The sequence below is a fragment of the Hoplias malabaricus genome, chromosome 9 (genome assembly GCF_029633855.1).
Source record: "Hoplias malabaricus isolate fHopMal1 chromosome 9, fHopMal1.hap1, whole genome shotgun sequence".
In the NCBI taxonomy this organism is placed as follows: Eukaryota; Metazoa; Chordata; class Actinopteri; order Characiformes; family Erythrinidae; genus Hoplias; species Hoplias malabaricus.
The window spans coordinates 10254178-10276634 of NC_089808.1; the positions used below are offsets into that span (position 1 = coordinate 10254178).

At 38.6% G+C, this 22457-nt stretch overlaps 1 protein-coding gene across 1 annotated transcript in view; it reads left to right on the forward strand.

The window, feature by feature from the left end:
* The window catches only part of dnm3b (dynamin 3b), a 37962-nt gene extending 16812 nt beyond the window's left edge, over positions 1-21150 (forward strand). Inside the window, exons 14-21 of the mRNA XM_066680616.1 lie at positions 233-284; positions 2789-2902; positions 12101-12210; positions 13246-13357; positions 13975-14139; positions 14688-14926; positions 15705-15878; positions 18643-21150. Of these exons, the coding sequence (XP_066536713.1) occupies positions 233-284; positions 2789-2902; positions 12101-12210; positions 13246-13357; positions 13975-14139; positions 14688-14926; positions 15705-15878; positions 18643-18685 (1009 nt within the window). The 3' untranslated portion in view covers positions 18686-21150. The remainder of the gene's footprint in view (positions 1-232; positions 285-2788; positions 2903-12100; positions 12211-13245; positions 13358-13974; positions 14140-14687; positions 14927-15704; positions 15879-18642) is intronic.
* The last annotated feature ends 1307 nt before the right edge of the window (positions 21151-22457 follow it).

Consider the following 22457-nt stretch of genomic DNA (forward strand, 5'->3'; position numbering starts at 1 on the left):
TTTAGTTTTTGGATGTAACAAATTAACTGCTGCTGAATGATGTCACTGTTGTCATGGAAATAATTTTGCAAGCTGTGTGACTGGACCAGACAACAGTAAATGAAAGGATTTAGACAGATTTTATGAAGTTGGTCATTAACATTTATCTCAAGACCTGGACTGGACTGCCTTCTGAGTACTGCTAATCTATATTAATGTGCCTTTATTCGTCTTTCATTCCTGATGATTAAAGTGCGCAGCAGAGGAGCAGCCAGACTAACAAGACAAGTTCTGCAGGAAACCAGGTTAGTGTAGTGTGTTTGTCTGTATGTGTAGTCCACATATTCTAAGAGCTGTCCTTTTCCTTGCTTTCTATGAACATACGAAAGATTAACCTTTGAGAAAAGCAAGAGAAAAGTTTTAAGTTTTTATGTTTCTTTCACTGTGACTTGATTTTTAGCTCATTTAGTTTTTTTTCACTCCTTAGTCTTCACAGTTGCTTCAGTATCTGCACATTTATATTGTTTTTTGATATTTAACTGTTTTATTTTTGTTATCCCTGTAGCTCTGCTTCTGGTTCCAATGCAGTTGTGTTTGTTTTCAGTTATGTTGTCATGAGATTTCTTTATGTTATCATGGCTAGCATCTTCTTTTCCATCCCCCCTTTCTGTGAGCGAGCTGTCCCCATGCATGCCCCTGTTTAAGGAGAACCGCTTTCCTGCTCTGACAGGACATCCAGGTAAGAAAGGGCACCGTCTCTTCAGTTCAGTTTTCTCAGCCTAGAATAAAAAGGTCTTCCTCAAAGGAAAATCATCACTCACGTCACATCATTGAGTCTGTTGTTACTTTATTTCATGTATGTTGGGCAACTCAGATTGTGATCCAATAATAAAAGCGTCAAATTTAAGTCTATCATGTTTTTGAGAAGCATGTGCACTTTTTCTAGCTCCCAGAGTCAGTGTACACCATATGTTCCAATGATTGTAGACAGCTGTTCTAATTACTGAATTCAAATAATTTAAGATGTGTAGTAAGGGCTACTGTTACATTTGCTGCCAGACAGCTCTAGGGATCCCTAGGGTCCTTGGGTTTGAGGAATTTGGCTTGTTCTCCTTGTTTCTATGTGGGTTTCCTCTGGATTCTCCAGTTTACTCTCACAATTCAAAACTACATGTTGGTAAGTGGATTGGCTATGTGAAACTGGCAAGTTGCTGTCTTGCATTGCACCCAATCATCTGGGGAGGCTCTGGGTCTACCGTGACCCTGATCAGAATGAGCCAGGCTCAGGAGATTAATTCAATAAATAATTTAAGGTTCACCCATTGTGGACAGAGGTGTTCAGTGTTGCACCAAAGCAACACAACATATTTCTATTCAGTGCTATTCACCACTATATACCACTCTATAGACATGCACTATATACATATATATGTTCAGTTATAGCAAATATTTATATACATTTTACTTAAAACGCTGGAGAAGTCAGGTACCGATTTTTACCCCTTATCCCATGTACTAGATGGCATGCCATCAGTTAAGAGTACATGGTTTCACTCCCTATTAGTACAAATCTTCTAGCCCACACTTAACACTGGGCATGTTCACTTCTAGCTCATGTGCAGCTACTTTGGAGTGTCCCATTTTATTTCATGGTTTTCTATACACTCTTTATCCACAGTGGGCCCATCTTAAAATATCAGAATTCACTAGTTTTGAGGGGTGACTACAAACCTTTGGATGTATATTGTGTGTATACTGTGTACAAATGGTTTAGACAAAAACATTTTGCCTAATGAAATTAAATCAGAAATGAATTTGCATTTGTATTGATTCATTTCATAACTACCTGCATTACAATCATTGTATGGCCAATTTACACCCTTAGTATTGACCTACATGTGTCATCTTCTTGTCTCTTTCACATTCTACCATTTCAGGCCACATCTCCACCTGCCTCTGGCATCATTGTAAGAAATTCAGTCTAGAAATGTATGTGGAATCTCACCAATAAGCACCGATAGGAATGAATACCCATTACTTTCAGCATTTCATTTGGCTTGTATTTTGATATGCATGCATCCTGGATTACTGTGGATGTTTTGCAAACACAAACACAAACTGACACACTAATTAACTGTTTAAGGGGCAATTTCCTGGACCCAAATTCAGTCTAGGCTAGGACTAGAATGTAATGCCTTTTAAAAAAGCAAAAAGTCAGTTTTTTTACCAATGATTTTTCCCCACATTATTAAAAAGACATTACACTGACACCTGGTGGCCTAATGTGTCATTGAAATGCATTTAAACATGGCTACACACCATAGTGGGCGGCACCCTCTGTGTGGAGCATAAACCTTTAGGATTTACAAGGCAGTTTTATTCTTTTTTTCATGTGAGCTATTTTTAGTAGAAAAAAAAATGATAATCACTTTCATGTATTTGCAACTAAATTAGGCTAAATCTGGGTCCAGGACATTCTGATTGTGAACTATGTTCTTAAAGCACAAATCACTGCAATGCAAGGGTGGGGTGGGGGGGCGGTTATGTTGATGAGAATGCATCATGTGAATGATCATTATGGAGTGACCACATATAACAACCACCCGGATTAATGAATTCTCCCTGCAGCCTTGATTTCTTACAATGTTCTTATAAGATCTTAACCACAACTAGCACAACACACTATATTCACATAGATGAATCATTTGGAGAGGGTTGTTACATATAATTGACATGAAGGGCACATAGCCAGACTTGTGTCTTTAAGTTAGCCACTGTCTTATCTGACTTTGACCTTTCCGTTTCTCAGGTCATTCGCAAAGGCTGGCTGACTATCAACAACATCAGCATCATGAAGGGTGGAGCCAAGGAGTACTGGTTTGTGCTGACAGCTGAAAGCTTGTCCTGGTTCAAGGATGATGAGGTGAGTCCAAGCTTTGGTTTTAGTAATTCAAGTTGGAATTGTTGCTCTTGAACTTTTATTAATGTGAAAAACACAAGTGACACACATAACGAGAACAACTTTCTTATAAAATAGACGTCAATATACAGTTGTATTGATTACTACTGTGTTTTAGGAGAATGGATTTTCTGGTTTGCATCAGAATTTTGTATAAACAAAAACACGTGTAAATAGCCAGGGTCTGTCAGGAAAATATTTGCTCAAACTTCTGTTACAGAAGCAAAACTGGGGCACATTTATTATTCCACTGTGCTTTTACCTGAAGCTGTGCACATGAACCTGCTGCATGAACAAATAGTCATCCTGGAGCAACATATGATTAAGAGCACAATGGTGAAAGCCACTCACAGAGATTGCTAGCTTGAGCCCATAACCTTTTTTAGTCATTGCAAAGTTCTGTAGGTAGGGGGCCGTACACACCGTACATACATACAACATATAATTTAACACCTGCTAATGCTTTTTTTAAAGTGCATTAATAAACAGTTTGTCCCCTTTTGCTGCTGTAATAACTTCTACTATTCTTTCAAGTGTTTACACTGCATATTGGGACATTGCTGTTCAGATTTGCAGAAGTGGAAAGTAATGAATTACATTTACTCACTTCGGCGGCACGGTGGCGCAGCAGGTAGTGTTGCAGTCACACAGCTCCAGGGGCCTGAAGGTTGTGGGTTCAATTCCCACTCCGGGTGACTGTCTGTGAGGAGTTGATGTGTTCTCCCGGTTACAGATAATGAATGAATGAATTTACTCACGTTACTGTAATTGAGTAGTTTATTTTGTACTTTTGTAAGTAGGTTTTAAAATCTGTAAATTTCTTTTTAAATACATTTTGTTTGAGTACAGTATGTTTGAAGCATTGTACTTCATTACATTTTAAATCACATCCCTTAATGAGTAAAAATGTTAATAAAAATGCGAAGCGCACTGGATAGTGAATGATGGATAGTGAAATCTACTGCTAAAATCACAAGAAATATGGAGACAGACAAATCCGTTACCAGTGCAGACCCAGCTGAGTGCGAAACCCCATCATATTCGGAGTTGCTCTGGAAAGAAATGAATCCCTGGCCAAACGCAAGAAAGGTGACTTCTTTATAATGCAGTGTAAGCTGTGTTTTCCAAGAGAGGCTTATAAATACCCAACATTAAACTTGTGCATGTAGAGCATGTGCAGGTGTCTTAAACTACAGTTGTTCCGTTGCACTGGTAGTTAAAAATTCATTCATTTATTTGTTTGTTCATTCATTCATTCATTGTCTGAAACCACTTATCCAATTCAGGGTTGCGGTGGGTCTGGAGCCTACCTGGAATCATAGGATGCAAGGCAGGAATACACCCTGGAGGGGGCATAGTTAAAAATAAGTTTTCCTATTTCAGTAAAAATGCAAGGCTCAAATTAGTAAAAAATACATCATTGTGTTGGTTGGTATTATTGAGCTGTTAAGTCTGTTGGCCTTTGGGTTACAACTTGATCTGCACTAATTTATTTTATTTATATCCCATACATTTGTATTCTATTAGTGTATTGACGTACTTCACTGTACTTAGCTGTAGTAGACAGCACTCAGCAGTCTGCCAGTTCACAAGAGCAGACTGGAAGAAGACTGAACTGGAAGAAAGCTGCATGCGGTCTAACACTTCAAAACGTTACTAAGTAACTCTTACTCTGAGTAAATTTCTAGCTCTCTACTTTTACTTTTACTTGAGTACATTTTTAAACAGATAATTTTAGTAGTCCTTCCACGTCTGCAGATTTGATGGCTTTCAATTCCCAAAAACTTTAGTGAGTTCAGCACCATCACAGCAGGAATGCCACACTTGGCATTGAGCAGATTGACTTTAAGCAGATTTGCAGCTGTTTTAGCATGTTTATACCTTTCTAAGGAGATGATACATGTTTTATGCACACAGTGAGTGCACATTAAGACAACTTTATTTATTGATTATCAATTGGCATTTGTAAAATTTTTACAGTTTGGGTGTGGCTTGTGGGATTTTAACATACAGTTGACCCAAATGATAATATCTAATGTAATTCTTTAGTAATTCTGAATAAACGAGGGCCCATATTGTCTGTAGTTCCACATCAAACACTCAGTCAAAAAATGGTTCTACATATATTTTATTTATTTATATATATTCCAAACTACACATTATTGAATTAAATTGATAGTAAAATAAGTTCATACATCAGAATTTGGATATATATCAGTATATTACTCTTTGACCCATAGCTCTTTCTATGTTTTTAAGTACCCAGATTTTTTAAAGAAGGGCATGAAGATGTCTGTGTGTCCTTTCTGGCGGGTTGCTGTCTGTCTGCCTGTCTGTGCCTGCTGTACAGGCTCCCTGATGTTCTGCACAGCAAGTGTAGACAGGCAGACACACCACAACTTCTGCCTGGAGCTCCATCTCACCAACACTGGCATCAGCTTCAGCTCAGCATCGTCTAGCTGCGCCCAGAGTCACACCATCTGTTCAATTTCATACACACGCTAGACAGGGTTCCATGAGAGGGATTTTATATACTATTCCTTTAAAGCTTTTAAGAAGTTGATCATTTTAGAAGAGAAAAAGTGTTATACATTTTTACATTTTCACTACTTACTATCACCAATTTATTGCAAATTATATTTAACAACCTGGTTATTTGGGATTGATCAGAACAAAACGGTATTTCTACCGTTCTTGATTTGTGTGTTCTGAATAATGGAATGTAATTTGGGCAGTAGAAATGATGTCAGATAAGAACACATAATGCATATTAGAAAACTGCCAAATTCTCTGACACATCCAGACCGATAAGTGTCAATTTAGCAGGTAATTTATCTTGTGACCTTCATTTAAAAGAACACTAGGTACGATTTTTTGTTTTTGCTCCTGGAGCTCACCTTAGTGTATTTTAGTTTTATAGCACAACAGTGAAATCATATGGGGAAAGGGGATAGGTTTCATACCCTCCTCAGAAAGTTACATAGTGCAGTTTCTGCAGTACTGAGCCCAAAGTAGCAATGACAGAGGCTCTGTTCTCCCTATTTCAGGTCAGAGGAAAATCACAATGATTCTGAAGCTGTAATTCTCAACACATTTACGCTCAAGGACCTCAAGCAGTGTAATACCCCACAGGCTGAAATACAAAGTACAAAACATTAAATCACAGGGTGCAAGTGAGTGCTGTTTCAGGACTTGTTACAGATTTGTTACATATTAAGCTTTATTCATTTTTCTCTTTGATATCCCAAATAGCATCAATACAAATACCCATTAATAATAGTACACCGTATCTAATTTTGCATAGAGTAGTACTTTCTCAAGAATACTTTATTTTTTGAATTTCTCTCTCTCTCTCTCTCTCTCTCTCTCTCTCTCTCCCTCCCTCCCTCCCTCCCCACTCCCTTTCCTTGTAATCTCTTCTGGGAGTTGAGGCATTTGCTTGGGGTCTTTGACACAGCTGGAGCTGACACAAGTCAAACCAGCACTCACAAGCTGGTACACACACACACACACACACACACACACACTTAGACTCCAGTTTCCACAACGGACACAAATCAAGTATCTAATGTAAATCCAGTTACCAAGCATTTCTGAAGTACATCAATGCAAGTTAGTTTCAGCCATATTAATGTCCATCTTCTACTCTGCCTATGTAGGAAAACAATGCCCTACAATCAAAAGAAACAGCCACAAATAGTGCAAAATTTGGGTGCTCCTGGTCAAATGATGTATTAGCCCACAGGACCACCACAGAGCAGGTATAATTTGGGTGGTGGATCATTGTCAGTGCTGCAGTGACACTGATGTGGTGGCAGTGTGTTAGTGTGTGTTGTGCTGGTGGATCAGACACTGCTCTGTGGTGGTCTCGACTATTGAAGAGGAGGGTAAAAGGGGCCCAAATGTGTGCACAGATGAACAATCGATGGCTGAACAATATAAATATTATGCACATTTTAATTTTTATGTTATTTTTTCCAGTATGTTGGAAATTTAAATAAAAATGTAATTCAAATTTTTATTGTAGTTAAACCATTTGTATCTAGAAAATTACCTCAATTCCAGGGATATCCACACTTTTGTATTCGTACATAATTCCAAGAATTGTCCAGGATTCCCAGATTTTAAAATTCTTGATTAAAGCCAGTTACACACTACCTCAGTCATTAGATTACCAGGATTTGTTCCTATTCAGACACAAAATCTACTCCTAATAAAATTACATATAAACAGGTAGTATTATGTTTGTAGGCTAAGATCAGATAATCCAGTGAATTGTTAAATAGTTTGAGTAGTACTAGCAACTTTTACTTGACATTACTGCAAAAACAAAGTGAAAATATTTAATTGGATTCTAACACGCTCACATCACACAAGACAAATGAACAGTGCTGAGTTTCAGTGACATCATATTGTTTCCCGTTCATATTGTGATGTCACATTCAAATGACATCATATAAACACCCACCTCAGAAATGGTTTAGTTTTTGCACAGAAACACACCCTGCCTCAACGACAAGCACAATAACACTCCTCCTCTCTGTGATAGCTGGCAGTTTCTTTGCACTTACGCATTCTTGGCTGGAAATTCGAGGCCATTTTTTTTTAATCAAAACACTAGTAGCCAATCAGCACATTCTGAGCAAATCCTACACAACCCTTCAGTTTCCACGTCTGCCCCCGTGTGACAAACTTTAATCCAGCATCCTCTCCCTACTCTCAGTCCCCATGTCTTGAAAATCAGTTTACACAAGCTGGCATACAGAACTTTTGTGCTAAGGAGTATAAGGAGTAGATTATGGCACCATAGATATCAAGCCTAATAAAATTAAATTAGGGCAGAAATCTTTTATATGTCTATTTATAATGTTTTTATTTTTTTATTTTTTAATGATTAATTGTTAACAACATATTATATTGCATATAAATTGCAGATGAATGTAACAATGGAAAAACAATAGAAGGTTCATTGTTTCTGTATTTTTCTTTTAATTTGAATTTTAGAGATCTTCAAATGAGCTTCATTTCAGTAGACAAGACCTAACTTAGAAACCTGCAAAACTTTAAACAAGCATTCGAAACGAGCAGCTGCCACAGTCATTATAGCAAAGGATTACTTCAGCCAAAAAGACCAAGGGGGCTGGGGGGTGTTGGAAAGCAGTTAGCATGATCTTCCTTAGTTTTATTCATCATTCATAACACTATAATTTATAATTTTTAAGTGAAATCTTCATTTAAAATCAAGTGTGGCCTCTTGGATAGGCCACAGACCACAGAATACAACCTGAGCCACATTATAAGAGCAAAAAAAAAAGCTCTCAGCTGACCTCACAGTGTCATTTCACAACTACTCCATTAGAAAGAAATCCTGACTCATACATACATATGGTACCGACTGTATATTTCACTGAGTGTTGGTTTATAATAAAACAAAGCAAGTTCACGTCAAAAGGCAGACACTAGCTGAGAAAAGCAGCGTGGGTTGAGTGTCTGCAAAAAGCTTGAGTTCAAGCTGGAATTAAAGATTGTAACTCAGACAGGAAATCTTTGGCGGCAGAGTTATTGGTCTAGAAATGGCTGTTTGTTAAGCTTTCTGCACATTCCTCAGATTCTAAGGAGACACTTCAAGAGAATTATGAAGAGATTTAATGATGAAGCCTCATTGCTCGCCTCCTAATTTTGGTGCAAGGTTTTGCAGAGCCCTGTGTGTGTTTATGGATTGTTGTAGTTGTTTAAGTATTGATTCTTAAATTGTCTCAAATAAATATTCTGCATAATTCAAATTTTATTTAGGTGCTAACAAAGCCATTTGGGTGACTAGTGTTTAGTATGAAATGCCCCATAGTAAACAAACATACTGACTCAAACTAACTGATTTTTTTTTTTAAGTGGTTGTGATAGGAACCAGGGGTCATAATGAATACAATGCCAATATAGGTATTTTGCACAACATTCAAAACACAAGTGAAAATGCATGTACTTTTGCGTAGTATTTATAATAGTAAGGTCTGTAAATGGGAACTCTTTGTTTGGGAGGAATTTATTTTGGACTTACATACTTCGCCACCAAAGTACAGCCAAATCTATACTTCAAAACTATTATAAAACAATGTCTCTGACATCAGGTAGAACATTCTTAGACAATTCATGTAATAGCATCTAGGCTAAATGTCTTGATCCTATACCCACCACTGTGAACCATTCTGACTTCATATTTCTATCATTCTATCATTCATATTTCTCTGAATGATATTTGTACGTCTATAACATTTAATTATGAAAAAATGTTACATTTAATTTACTTTAGATTAGTATAACTTCTACTTTAGCCAAACACCGAATGTTGTTTTTATGTTGTCTGTATATTTAAAACAAGCCATTCTTCAGACCAAATTGATTGTTCTTTGATCACAGTCAAATTGCAGTGTGTTTGAGTTGGCCGTAAAATTGGCCAAGCGCTCCGACATTTCAGAAACCGCAACATTCCAGAGCTTTTTTGAACAGTTGATTGGCGCTATGCAAACCAGTGGGTATTTTTTTTTCTTTCTTTTTTTTTTCCTTTTTGTTTGTCTGTGTTTGTGTGTTGTATGTATTTCTCGACCTTTCTCCAAATATCAAGATCTGTTCAACTGCATAACCTTCCCAACTACACATCTCTGCATCACATTTTTAATTTATAATGTATGTTAAGAAAATTAACAGTAATATACTAGTAATGTTGTTTACTTTGTTACTAAATGGTGCTTATTTATGTTTGCAAATGACCCAGCAAGTCCTAAATAAAATGCCGTTGAGTTTTGCAGTAGTAAAAAAGAACTGCGAAAGAATTGACGTACAGTTTTTGACACACTGAAGAGCCTGAATGGACCCAGACACGTCCCTCTAGTTTACTGGATTTGGCGTATATTAGTTATTGTTGTATGTCCTTGCCCAATCTAACCAATGTGCAGACTACTGTACACTAGCATACCCATGAACAGGTAGTCTGAACACTGGGCAGACGGAGCAGGAGAGCGGCGGAACGTTGTTGGGAAGGACACTTCTTCTTCGTCCTCCCTCCATCTCCTCCTCCTTCTTTCTGAAGAAGCAAGTAGTCCATTCTTTTCAGACATACAGAAAGGGGAACCATCCCGTTTTGCCTTTTCTGGTCTCCAGTACAGTTTGTTAGTTAGATCGCTCATTTGTTTGTTTGTTCGTTTGTTGTTGTTTTTTTTTTTTTTCTTTTTGCACCCCCAGAGCTGTTTTTCGTCCGTCGGCGTCCTGCAAGCGCTGTCCAGCCTTGACGTGGCACATTCGTTTCAGGCAACCGCGGGGAATTTGGGGCGTGCTTTCATGGAAGAGATATTACGAAAAAAAAAGAGGGAAGAGAGAAAGTCAGAGAGGGAGGGACCCTCACCTCCTTATATGGGACAAGGACATTCGGGGGTCCCTCCACTAGTGCAGCAAAGGATTTTTGCAGAGTTGCTTGATTTCAGCAATAAAAATGCATCTTCCCTGACCTTCAGAGGGGACAAAGCACTGTCGCTGTGGCCTCTTGACCGCTTTCTGGACACTTCAGTTCTCTTGCTGCTCACTTTAGTCCACTTTAGTGGAACTGCTCTTGTTTTGCTCTCCAGCTTCAGCTCACTCCTACTCCTCCTCTTTCTCTGTCCTACTGCTGTTAACTACTACCAGATGTTTAGAGTTAATACCAGGCTGTCATTTAATCTCTTTTTCTCTCTCTCTCTCTCTCTCTCTCTCTCTCTCTCTCTCTCTCTCTCTCTCTCTCTTTCTGTCTCCATTTTCTCACTTTCTTCCCTTCTCTCAGTTTTTCCTTTCTTGCCCTTTTCTCTCCTTTTCTCTTTTTTTCTCTCTCAATTAGTCACTTATTTTGCACTCCCTATCTCTCTCTTTTTTACTTTCTTTGAGTATTTCTCTCCTTCTCTTTCTCACTTTCTCCTACCTTCTCTCTCTCGCTCCAAAGAAAAACTGGAGGCAGGAAGTGGGGCCCTCTGGAATGGGGGAAAAATATTTAAGAAATAAATAAAGAGGGAGGAGGAGGAGAATGTGTGGGTTAAATTTCTTCTCTGAATTGGATCTGAAGCTTAATGTGTGCTGACTGACCATTCTAACTTTCTCCAGGACCTTCTTTACATTTTGAGAATAAGTTTTTTTTTTTTGTTACTCAGCGCAAGGCGCTATCCTCTTTTCTCTGGTGTCCTGTTCTCTCACACGTTTGTCCTGAGCATACAGAGCCGCTCCAAATCCAGGGAGGGGAAACAATGGTGTTCCTCAACCACAGCATATTCTAATGCTTTCCATATGTGTTATTCCATTCTCTTTCTCTCTCCCTCCCTCCCTCTGTTTGCATACCTACATCAATCTTTGCTTCTCACTTTAAGACTATGTACTTGTATATTCTTCTGCTGTGCTTGTAGTTTTAAACAGGGTGAGTCCTTAGTTTTACTTTGGTGCTAAAAATGCTGTAAATGCATAGAAATAGAAGACAACACTTGAATGTCTTCAGCTAATTTAAGGTGCACCCTTTGTGCATTGAGTTGTTTACACTTAGCTTGAATATTGTCCAAAGAAAAGCATGAAAAGAAATAGGCACACTCTGGAGCAGCTGAAGATGAGCTTAAAGTCACCTTGCTCAAAACAGTAAATAGGCAAACAACACACTAGCATTGGGCTGTGGAGTACTGGAACTGTGTTGTCTGGAGTGAGAGTATCTTTGGGTAAGTTGGAGTGGCTCACTAATGTTCTCCTGGCTGAATGCAATCAAATCTTGACAGAAAATAAAATCACATCAGAGTAGGTTCCTTACTGAATATGGGCAGTAGTCTATGGGCTACATAGACAGGGCTCTTTACAGAAGGAGCCTCTTTAAAATGACAAAAAAGCTAAGTGTAAATATCACTATATATTTGTTAAATGCTACAAATAAAACATTGCCTTTTTTAAGCTTAATGACCTAAAAGTTTAATCTAAAAGGACCAAAAACATTTGAGGGAATCTCACTTTCTTAGCGCTAATACAAGGATCTTATAGAATTGCTATAATGTTTGTATTTTTGATGGATGGCCTTTATTGAAGGTTCAGCTGTACTGGTCATGGTTGGCTACATGTTTGTAAAGTCCTTTATTACTGTTAATACTGAGGAACCTTGTTTCTAATCCACAGGAGAAAGAGAAGAAATACATGTTGCCCCTTGACAACCTGAAGGTCAGGGATGTGGAGAAAAGCTTCATGTCGAGCAAACACATGTTTGCCATCTTCAATACGGAGCAGCGGTAAGACAACTAGTAATAAGTGAAATGATTAGTAATGCATTGGCAGTAATGCTGTTGATTGTTACAATTCTGTGATTGGTTAGAACTTGGTTTGTTACATTCCAGTTGATCATTCTCACCAAGAAAGCATGGTGTTTTTTTTTAATTGAAGGATCTCAGGGGCATCAGAAATGAACTGTTTTTAATTAGCGCAACATGGAGTGTCACTGTTACATAGCCCCAGGGTCCTGGGGTTGTGGCTTCCATCCCTAGCTAGGGTCACTATTATTTGTGAGGAGTTTGGAGTGTTCTTCCTGTGTCTGTGTGGGTTTCCATGTTGGTAGGTGGATTGACTATGTAAAATTGTCCTGTCCAGGTGTGTTCCTTCTTTGCACCCAATGATCCCAGGTAGATTCTGGACACACTGCGACTCTGAACATGATAAATTGGTAACAGAAAATTAATGAATGAATAAGAGTTAACACATTATTAGTGTATTAACAAGATTAAGGGCTGTTCATCCAGACAGGGATTAAGCTTAGTCCTGGATTATATCCTCCTTTCAATGGAAACTCAAAAGGCAATCCCTTTGGTCAACCACCCCAAAGAGTTTACCACAAATTTGAAACAATTATTGACATATTTTACTAGTGACCCTTTGAGTTATCTTTCCTTCCATAACAGTGGAATGGACTTCTAATTATGGTTGCACATTGCAAATCAATGTAAATCGATATCGTAATCTGATTTATATACTATTATTGTTAATATTATTATTTTTCTGCTGGGGCAACAACTAAGAAACACCTTAGCAACACCATAGCAGCCACTGAGATTTAGTTTTATTTTCTGAACCTATAGTTGCAAAGAAAAAAAAAAGCCCTTGTTTTTACGATAAAATCTTTTTTTTAGGGTCAGAATTTAGCAAGTACAAAAGTGCAATTTATCTACTAATAAATAAGTAAAACCTTCCTTAGTGAATAATTTATGCTAGTTGCCTTCCTGTAAGTTAATTATGGCTAACTATTTTTGTTGACTCATTTGGTCTGTTTTTAGGAATGTCTTCAAGGACAATCGTTTCCTGGAGCTGGCATGTAACACGCAGGAAGAGGTGGACAGCTGGAGAGCATCCCTCCTGCGTGCTGGCGTGTACCCTGAGAAATCTTCGGTCAGTAATTAGCAGAAGTGCAAAGAAAAATGGCTAATCTGTTCTCATACTGGACGAGCAAGTCTCCTGTCTTCAGTATAGCCGAGGAACATTATAAATGCACAAGTGAATGTGCACTAAAAAAAACCCTCCAAATTCTGCCTGAACTGTATAGGCTTTGTCAGGAGATTTCATCAATAAAATACACTCATATGCAACCGTTTGTTCAATCTTTGGTTTAATGGTGTTTTGTTTCATTTCTCTACATAGAAATCATTTAAATGCACAGTTTGTTTTTATTGGCTGCATTTGGAATAAATGAAACAAAAAAATTTAAATGTAGCATATGCGATTATTATGCCTACTTTGTTTACGTTTACACATTTTGACACACACTAATCCAGGAGTCTTGTCCAGGGTCTCTTATTGGTGCAGCATAGCGTCCCCATTTGAGCTGAGAATATAAAACTACTGCATACAACTCTACTGTTATGAATGTCTGAAATCATAGATGCAAATACAGTGGCAATGATACTATTAATCTACCAGTGAATAACATTTATATATTTAATATAATGGTACCTCATTCATCTTAAATTTGCTCTTTGAATCTGAATCTGTTTTTCTGTGTGTTCCAGGTGGAGAGTGAAAGCTCAGGAACTGCAGAGAACTTCTCTATGGATCCTCAGCTGGAAAGGAAGGTGGAGACTATTCGCAACCTGGTGGACTCCTACATGGCCATAGTCAACAAGTGCATCAGGGACCTCATGCCCAAGACCATTATGCACCTTATGATCAATAATGTAAGAGCCGTCTCTTCAGTTTGGGAAGCAGGAGACTATTACTACTACTACTTATAGTTCTCCTACACTTAATACTGTTTAATGACTATCATTACTATAGTACCGTCAGCGCATCATTGGCCTGTTGTTGGGATTCTGCCAGTTGAATTCTGATTGGCTATCTGTAAATCATGTAAATCTACAGTATGTGCACTTGTGTATCGCTTTGCACTGGCTCTGGTATTGGTCCGATGTGAATCCTCCTTCTACACGTATTCTTTATGTATTATATATTTTTTTATTATTCCTAAAAATACATTTACTTTTACTACTTTTTACTGTTAGGTTTACTATTGTTATTACAACTCCTAATACTCTTATTATTGCTACAACTGATACTGTTTGTATCAATTATTTATAGTAATTGCCACTGATGTGATAGACATATATTAAACCCAATGAAAAATAATAAGAAAAGCATTTTTGTTGAATACGAATTATTTATAATAATGTCAGTGAGAGCCTGTTGCAAAGTGAATACTATAGAGACTATTCTGCCTCTTCCTTAGGTTAAAGATTTTATTAATGCAGAGCTGCTGGCTCAGCTGTATTCAGCTGGGGATCAGAACGTTCTTATGGATGAGTCTCAGGAGCAGGTGCAGCGCAGGGAAGAGGTGCTGCGTACATACCACTCCCTGAAAGAGGCGCTAAGTATCATCGGGGACATCTCCACTACCACTGTGTCCACGCCTCTGCCTCCACCTGTGGACAGTTCCTGGTTACAGGCCGGTCCTGGGGGAGGACGCAGGTGACCACACTGAGCTTACATTCGCTTACACATATAAGTATCACCTGAGGGTTTTTCTTTTGGCGGGTCATAAAGTTTAGCCCTTGGTTTAAATGTAAACAATACTAAGCAAATGTTTGGTTTTAAATACAGCTTTATTAGATACACGTTTTCATTCAGAATTTGGTGTTGGGTGTGTTCTTCCCATGTCCACATGGTGGCCTCTCCAGGGTGTGTTCCTTCCTTGCACCCTGTGATCCTGGGTAGGCTCCGGACCCACTCTCAAATTACATTTGGTTCATTTTTATTGATGTAATACTGATATTGATATTGATGTAATCTTCTAATTATTTCCTGAGTGCCAGTCAGACACAGGGCATCACATATTCACTCAGTTACGCCCACACTTACACTTGTGAGCAGTTTGAAACAGCCAATCAAACTATAAACATGTGTTTTTGGACTATGGGAGAAGACTGGATCACCTGGAGGAAACCCACACAGACAAAAGGAGAACACACTGAACTCCTCAGAGACAGTGCAGTGTTTGAACCCATGACCCCAGGACCCTGGAGCTATGTGGTTGTGACACTACCGTGCCACCCTGCAATATGTTTTAGTTTTAAATCACAGAGCAAGCATAAAATCCCAGTGGTCCCCTTATCCCTATTATAGTCAATTGGCCAAGATATATTTGATTGCATTACAAGATCACTAAGTAAACAGAGCTTTTATACATCAAACAGGGCTGGTATCATCTACATTGTGTGCATTAAAGATTATCTGTCTTACTCTGCAGGTCTCCTCCACCTAGCCCCACTGCACCTCGCAGGATGTCCGCTGGTCAGAGGCCCGCAGGCCGAGGTGCTCCTCCTCCTCCGTCCCGCCCAGGACCTCTGGGACCCTTCAACAACAGTGGAGACAGCCCCCAGGTGCCCAACCGCCCCAACCGGGCTCCACCCAGCATTCCCAGGTGAGTTTCTACTTCTCAGGTACAGAGGTGTGCAAAAGTTTGAGACACTGCAAGTCAAATTATTTACTTTGTTTGTAACACACAGCTTCTATTTAAACAAAAATTGAGCATTAACCCTCTGGGTTCTTCAAACAACCCATGTGCTCGTTTCAACATTTATTGATGTTTTTATTACTATAAGGTTCAGACATTTCCTGAGTCAGCTCTTTTGGTTCCATTTGATAGTGATATAATTGGTCTGTCCCAAAACACATTGAGCTGCTTAAGTTGGGCACTGACTACATAGGCAGCATACTAAAATATGTCTGTACTCATGTGGCAGATTATTGAGACGAGCAATTTTTTCACGGCTTGTTCCCGCCTGTTGCACGTGACCGGTGTTTATTTACCCCAGCAGCTCACATCGTCTCAGCATGTCAGTGTGATAGATTCTGCTCCTCCTATTTTTGACATGTTTTTCATTATTTTGCTCTGGTAACAGAGTGATATAGACAGGAATTGTGCTTGTGTTGCATCATGGGATTGCCTTAGCAGTTGAGGAACGGTTAGATGCTGCCTTAAAATTCAGATTAATGTATCTTAGTAGTATATTTAAGGTATATAAGAATTGGGACAGCCTATATGTCAGGAGCATGTACACTATGACATGAATGCTCTCTATGTAGTGAGCTCACTAGGTTTTGGGACAGACCCAATATTAAACATATTTATTCTGAGGTTATTATTAATAGGGTTTGAGATATATAACATATGTGTCATCCACCTATGTGTAATTGCTGAATTTGTGTCTCTGTCTACAGAATTAGGTAGAGTTTTTGAAACTTTGACTTTAGCTTTTTAGCATTAAGGCCAACATATCTATTTCCACATTGTTCAAGGTCAAATGGGGCCTCACTACAGGAAGAGTAGAGATTGTTCTGAAAATGTTGGCATCGAAATTGTGTATCAAATGCAATAAAAGAGGACATTTAAGAATATATGCAAAAATCAAGAAAATGCCTTTCGACCTCAGGGGAGTAAAATGTGATGAAGTGTGTACTACATCAACCTAACTTTTGCCTACAACTCACAAGCAGTACAGCAGTGCAGTGTAACATCAGTAAGACATAGATGAAGGAGCATTAACTGATTGTAACATTTAAATGGATAGTTGGACTAAACAGCACTAACATGGCTAACAATGAATAAAAACAAAACAGACTAATCAGAACATTTATTAGCATGTCTGTTAGCTACAATAACCATGTTTTGGCCAACACCTCCTAGTGCAACAGAATTATTGTGACTGATTTTTCAGAAAGTAGCTCCTTCAGCACTAAGAGATGAGCTGAGATGATGTAAGTATTGAAGAAAATGCAGAAATATGGCAGGGGTGAAACAATGTGACAAACAAGTGGCCACATTGTGTAACTGAGCAACTCACACTGACAGAGTTCAGCCCATCCCCTTCCATAGAAAACAGTTCATCTGAAGCATTGGATGGTCCTTAAGATATGGCAGTCTTATCGGATTATCCCAATTCAGATTTTAATGGTGAAGGCTGAATAACAATATATAGATAATACGTAACCCGCTGAGGCTTTAGCGAAAAGAATTTGATATGGTTCACAAATGACATTTTAAAAAAATATATGATGAGAAATTAATAATAATAATACAGTGATCAGCCACTTATTGTTATTCTAATTTAACTAAGGAAATACTCAGTTTGGTTCTGAATGAGCTCACATGCAAGGGAAAAAATATCTTCAGTCTTCCAAATCTTCCAAAGCCACAGTGAGTTAAGGACAAAATGACTTTTAACTGCTTATGTTGCATATAAACATTTATGAGCAGTATAATGTAATCATTTAATCTTCAGAGACATTACTGTTCATTATCTTTGGAGGAGAGCTGTTGCAGAATTGGAATAGGGGTGACTACAGACATTCGTTACAACAAGTGTAAACAGGTGTAGTTAGATAACCTGAACTGGATTAAGTTCTGGAAGATCATATTCTCCTTTCCTGTATTATTGTGCTATATTTAACTCCAGCACTTTAGTTTTAATGATGTCTTTTGATGGCCGATGTTTTGCATAATTTTCCAACTGCCAGTGCCAGGGGTGAATTTTCCAAACCTTAAAATCATTTAAAACATGTGTAATACAATTGGGGTAGGACTAAATAAATAAATATATAAATAAATAAATAAATGAAAACAATACATTTTTTTTTGTTTTGGTGAAACAAGTACAATTGGTACACAAAAAGCCCAGGTATAGGTATTTTCTATATATTGTCAGTATTTTTATTAGGCCTATTATCCTTGCCGATGCCTCTGCCAACAAAATACAAATTTTATGTAGCTTCACATCTTGGAAGGGGTAATTTGCCATCAAAATGTATTACTCCCAGTAGATCTGAATGTGAAAATGTTGAATGAGGTGGCCTCTAGTGATTCCCACCTCTGGTGTTTGTAATATTGTGATAATGTTAGCAGCACAATCACTATGGAAGGTTCAGCCCTGAGTTGCACTGCTTGAGAAAATTTTGATTTTCATAATTTTACCAAGGGCTTGGTACAGAGCTTCACTAATGTTATGACAATGTCAATGTTATGCATTAACTTTGAAAATAATCAACCTCACAAATGTGTTCTTCTTCAACTAACAGCTTTCCAGCTCACACTTACTAATTCTTTCTTTCTTTCTTTCTCTCTCATTCTTCCCACCACCCCTTACCCCATCGCAACGCCTTCCTTCATGTGTGCGTGTATGTCTCAGTCGCCGACCCCCTCCTTCCCCTACTAGGCAGGTCCCCCCTTAAGCAGGACACCCCTCCTCTCTCCTCTGGACCTTAACTATTTCAGTGTCTCCTAGCAGCTCCTGCATGCACCAGTTTTAGCCCCTCGGCTCCTGAATCATTCCTAAAAGTCCTTATCACCCCCTGCTGCTATTGTCCCCTTTCTGCTAGTGCTATGATCTGTGTTAGCTGTTAGTCGTGCTTGTTGTGGTGCCGTGTGTGTGTGTGTGTGTGTATATTTGTGTCTTTGTGCCTCCTGCAACATTCAGGTCGAGCTGTCCCACCACACAGACTCCTCCCCCTATGCACAGACCCCACCCTCTCTAGACAGGCTCCTCCCACTTTTCCTGTGAATGTGAAAAATCCTGCAGTAAGAACACCGCAGCTGCTGAACTGAGCAGAAGCGCTGACCCTCCGCTATGTATACTGCATGTTAAGTTTGTGCGTGTGTGTGTGTGTGTGTGTGCATGACTATGAGTGTGTGTGTGTGTGTGTGTGTGTGTGTGTGTGTGTGCGTGTGTGTAAAACTCACTTCAATGAGCGTGTATGTGCATGGATGTCTTTAAGTGAATTTTTGTGCAAGTTGTTTGTGTGTGTGTGTGTGTCTGTGATTGTGTATCTTTTTGAGTGAGTGAGTGAGTCAACGAGTGAGTGAATGACTGAGTGTGTGGCAGATAAAAGGTTATTGAGGAACAGATTGTGTCTGTAGGAGTAGCTCCTTGTCAGCGTTCCCAACATTTTAGTGAAGTGGACCAAGCCTCAAGCTGCAGTGGCTCAGACAGAGCAGCAGTGGAGTTTTGCACATGATTACACTGTGTTGTGCTGTTGTAGAGTAATGCTTTATATCCAAACAGTGAAGTAACTGGACAGCTTCATATCCTCATTCGCTCTCTTCTCTCTGCCCATCACACATTATAGGTTAGGATTTAATGTAGCGTATTATCAAATACGTGATTTTTTTTTCTTGATCTTAATCTAATTTTATTATTGGGTTTTTGATGGTGGTTGGGAAACTTTAAACTAGTTTTATGCACACTAAAGCTTTTCTAGTGAATGTTAGATTAAGTAAAAACGTGTGTGTGTGTGTGTGTGTGTGTGTGTCTGTGCATCTTTGAGAATGTTTGTATTAGAAGCTCCTTGTACAGTAATTAATTTTGCAAGTGTGTGTGTGTTGATAAATATTGTGTGTTTGTGTGATTGGGTGTGGGTGAGAGTGTGTGTTTTCAATGTTGTCCACTTCAAACACATGGTTATTGAGTAACAGTGTGTGTATCCTGTTTATTCTCTTTGTTGCTCGCATGTTTATTTATGCTGGTGTTTTTTTTCTCCTGATGCTAGTAAACCATAGCCATCACATATAGCTGTTGTGATTCTATGCATACATGTGCATTTATGGGTGTGTATGTTTATGAGTGTGTGTGCGTGTGCATGTGCGTGTGCATGTGTGTGTGTGTGTGTGTGTGTGTGTGTCGTTGATGTTTTTGTAGCGGAGAATATTTCAGGACATTGAAATAGACATAGACCCCATGACACTGAACATGAGTGTTGTAACGCCCAACACACACACACACACAAACACACACACACACACGCATATACACACACAAACTGTATAGTTCCAGAAAACACTTGACATGAACAACAGCTTAAAGGTCTCCAGCATCTTCTGTGCTCTACAGTAACTGTGCAGCTGTGGCATGTGTGAGCCATATATATGTATTTAATGATGAAGAAACTTCATCACTTCCGTTAGTTTCTTTGTTGAGATTGAACTCCTGCAGATGGATTCACAGGAAGCGAATGAATGTCATTTAAGTTTTCACATCCTTTAACTGAACTCTTTGAGTGTCATCAATGGAATTTTTGACGTTCTTCCCATTCCTCACCACTCCGTCTGTCTGAAATCAGCTTCTCCCTTCACAATATGATGTAAGATGTATCCCACCAAGAATACAAAAGTTTCAATAACTTGTGTAATAGAAGTAAATCTAGATTTGTACAAGTCAAAGTGGGCAGTGGATGTGTTGTATATGTGGGTCTCCGTCCATACTAGTGCGCTGCTAAAGACCAGCAGTTGATATTTTTTTGTTTGTTTGTTTTTTGTTTGTTTGTTTGTACATGATGGTACTTGAAAATCTTGTCTTTATTTTTTTTTTCTTATTGTCCCTTACTGTGTCTCAGAATTCTCATTCATACAAATTATAATGGCATGAATAAGTCTGTATTGCCAAAGCTAGTAATAGAAATAATATATATATATATATATGCAACAGAACGTAACAGTGTTACATACAGGTACATACATGCATACATACGTACATACGTACATACAAACAAATAGGTATATATATATATATATATATATAAATATATAAAGGAATATTGTTCACTGGAGGAAATCAAGACATTTACCTCCCTTTTGTAAATGTGTTTCTTTGGAGGGAGCTGTATTAGTGAATATATTCTTTATGTAATTCAATAAAACTGTGCTGACGATCGTTAATAGTGTGTATTCTTTCTTTGTGGATTTTTATTTATTTATTTATTTATTTTTCAGGGGGGGGGGGGGTGGTAAGGTAATTTTACGCATCAGAATTTACCATGAGAAATTTCTGTCTGTGTAAGGCAAGGTTGGAAACCACTGTGGAATATACATGACTTTCAAGACTACATATGGATCCTCGTAAACACAGCCATATGAGCTTTGGCTAAATGTGTGCTGTAACCAAATTAACATTGAAATTTAAGCTAATTTTGCATTCAAAACTGAACTCCTGTTACACGTGTTAAAGAACATTTCGGAGAGGGGTACTGGAGCTACTACACCCAAGTTTAGTTGAGGAATTTAAATTCAATGGTGAGTCACAAGATGATTCTGTCAGGATCAAAAGATGCAGTGGTTAAAGCAGCAGCGCCAGTCACAAAATCAGGAAGGAAGTGGAACCCATGAGTGGCAGTGCAGGTAGCCAGGAGATAATTAGAGCTAAGGGATGCGATTGGCCAAGTGCAATGCGGAAGAGCGAGCCTTGGGTCAGGTGATTTGTTGAAAGTACTTAGTAAGGCCACATTACCAGAGTAAAGGTAAATGATGACTAGATTTATTCGCAATCAGGAAGAGGAGGCACAGTGCACAACAGCAGCATCACAGGCAAAACAAGGCCAGTGGCTTCACTGAGTGAATCTAGAGAAGCGAAAAATCACTTGGCAAGAATTGTGGGCAATGGAGGCAAGTCGTATTATGATTTTGCTTGGAGTAACTTATGACATCCTTCCAACTCCACAAAACCTTGGACAGTGGGTAGGGTAGGTGAAGACCCTAATTGTACATTATGTAAAGGGGTAGGCATGCTGAAGCATATTCTATCAGCTTGTAAGGTTAGTTTGTCACAGGGGAGGTATACATGAAGACATAATCTGCTGCTAAGGGTTTTAGGATGTTTGTTGGACAACAAACGCTTAGAGGTAAACACATTAACGGGTGGTTGTAGGAATAAAGTGATTAGGTTTGTGTGTGAGGGTAAATGTATTCGAGAGTGTGCACAGGCTATAAATATTGGTAGATGGGGCGAAGCATTGGATTGGAGATTGGAGATTGGAAATTGCTGGTAGACGTAGGAAAAAAACAGCAGGTCACAGTATGCATTGCATTAACTACACTGAGGCCAGATATGGTGCTGTACTCAGAAAGTAAATGGATAGTTTATTTCATACAGTTAACCATTTGAGGATGCAGTAGACAAAGCATTCGAAAGGAAGAAGCTGAAGTACATGAACTTGGCAGCTGAGGTAAAGCAAT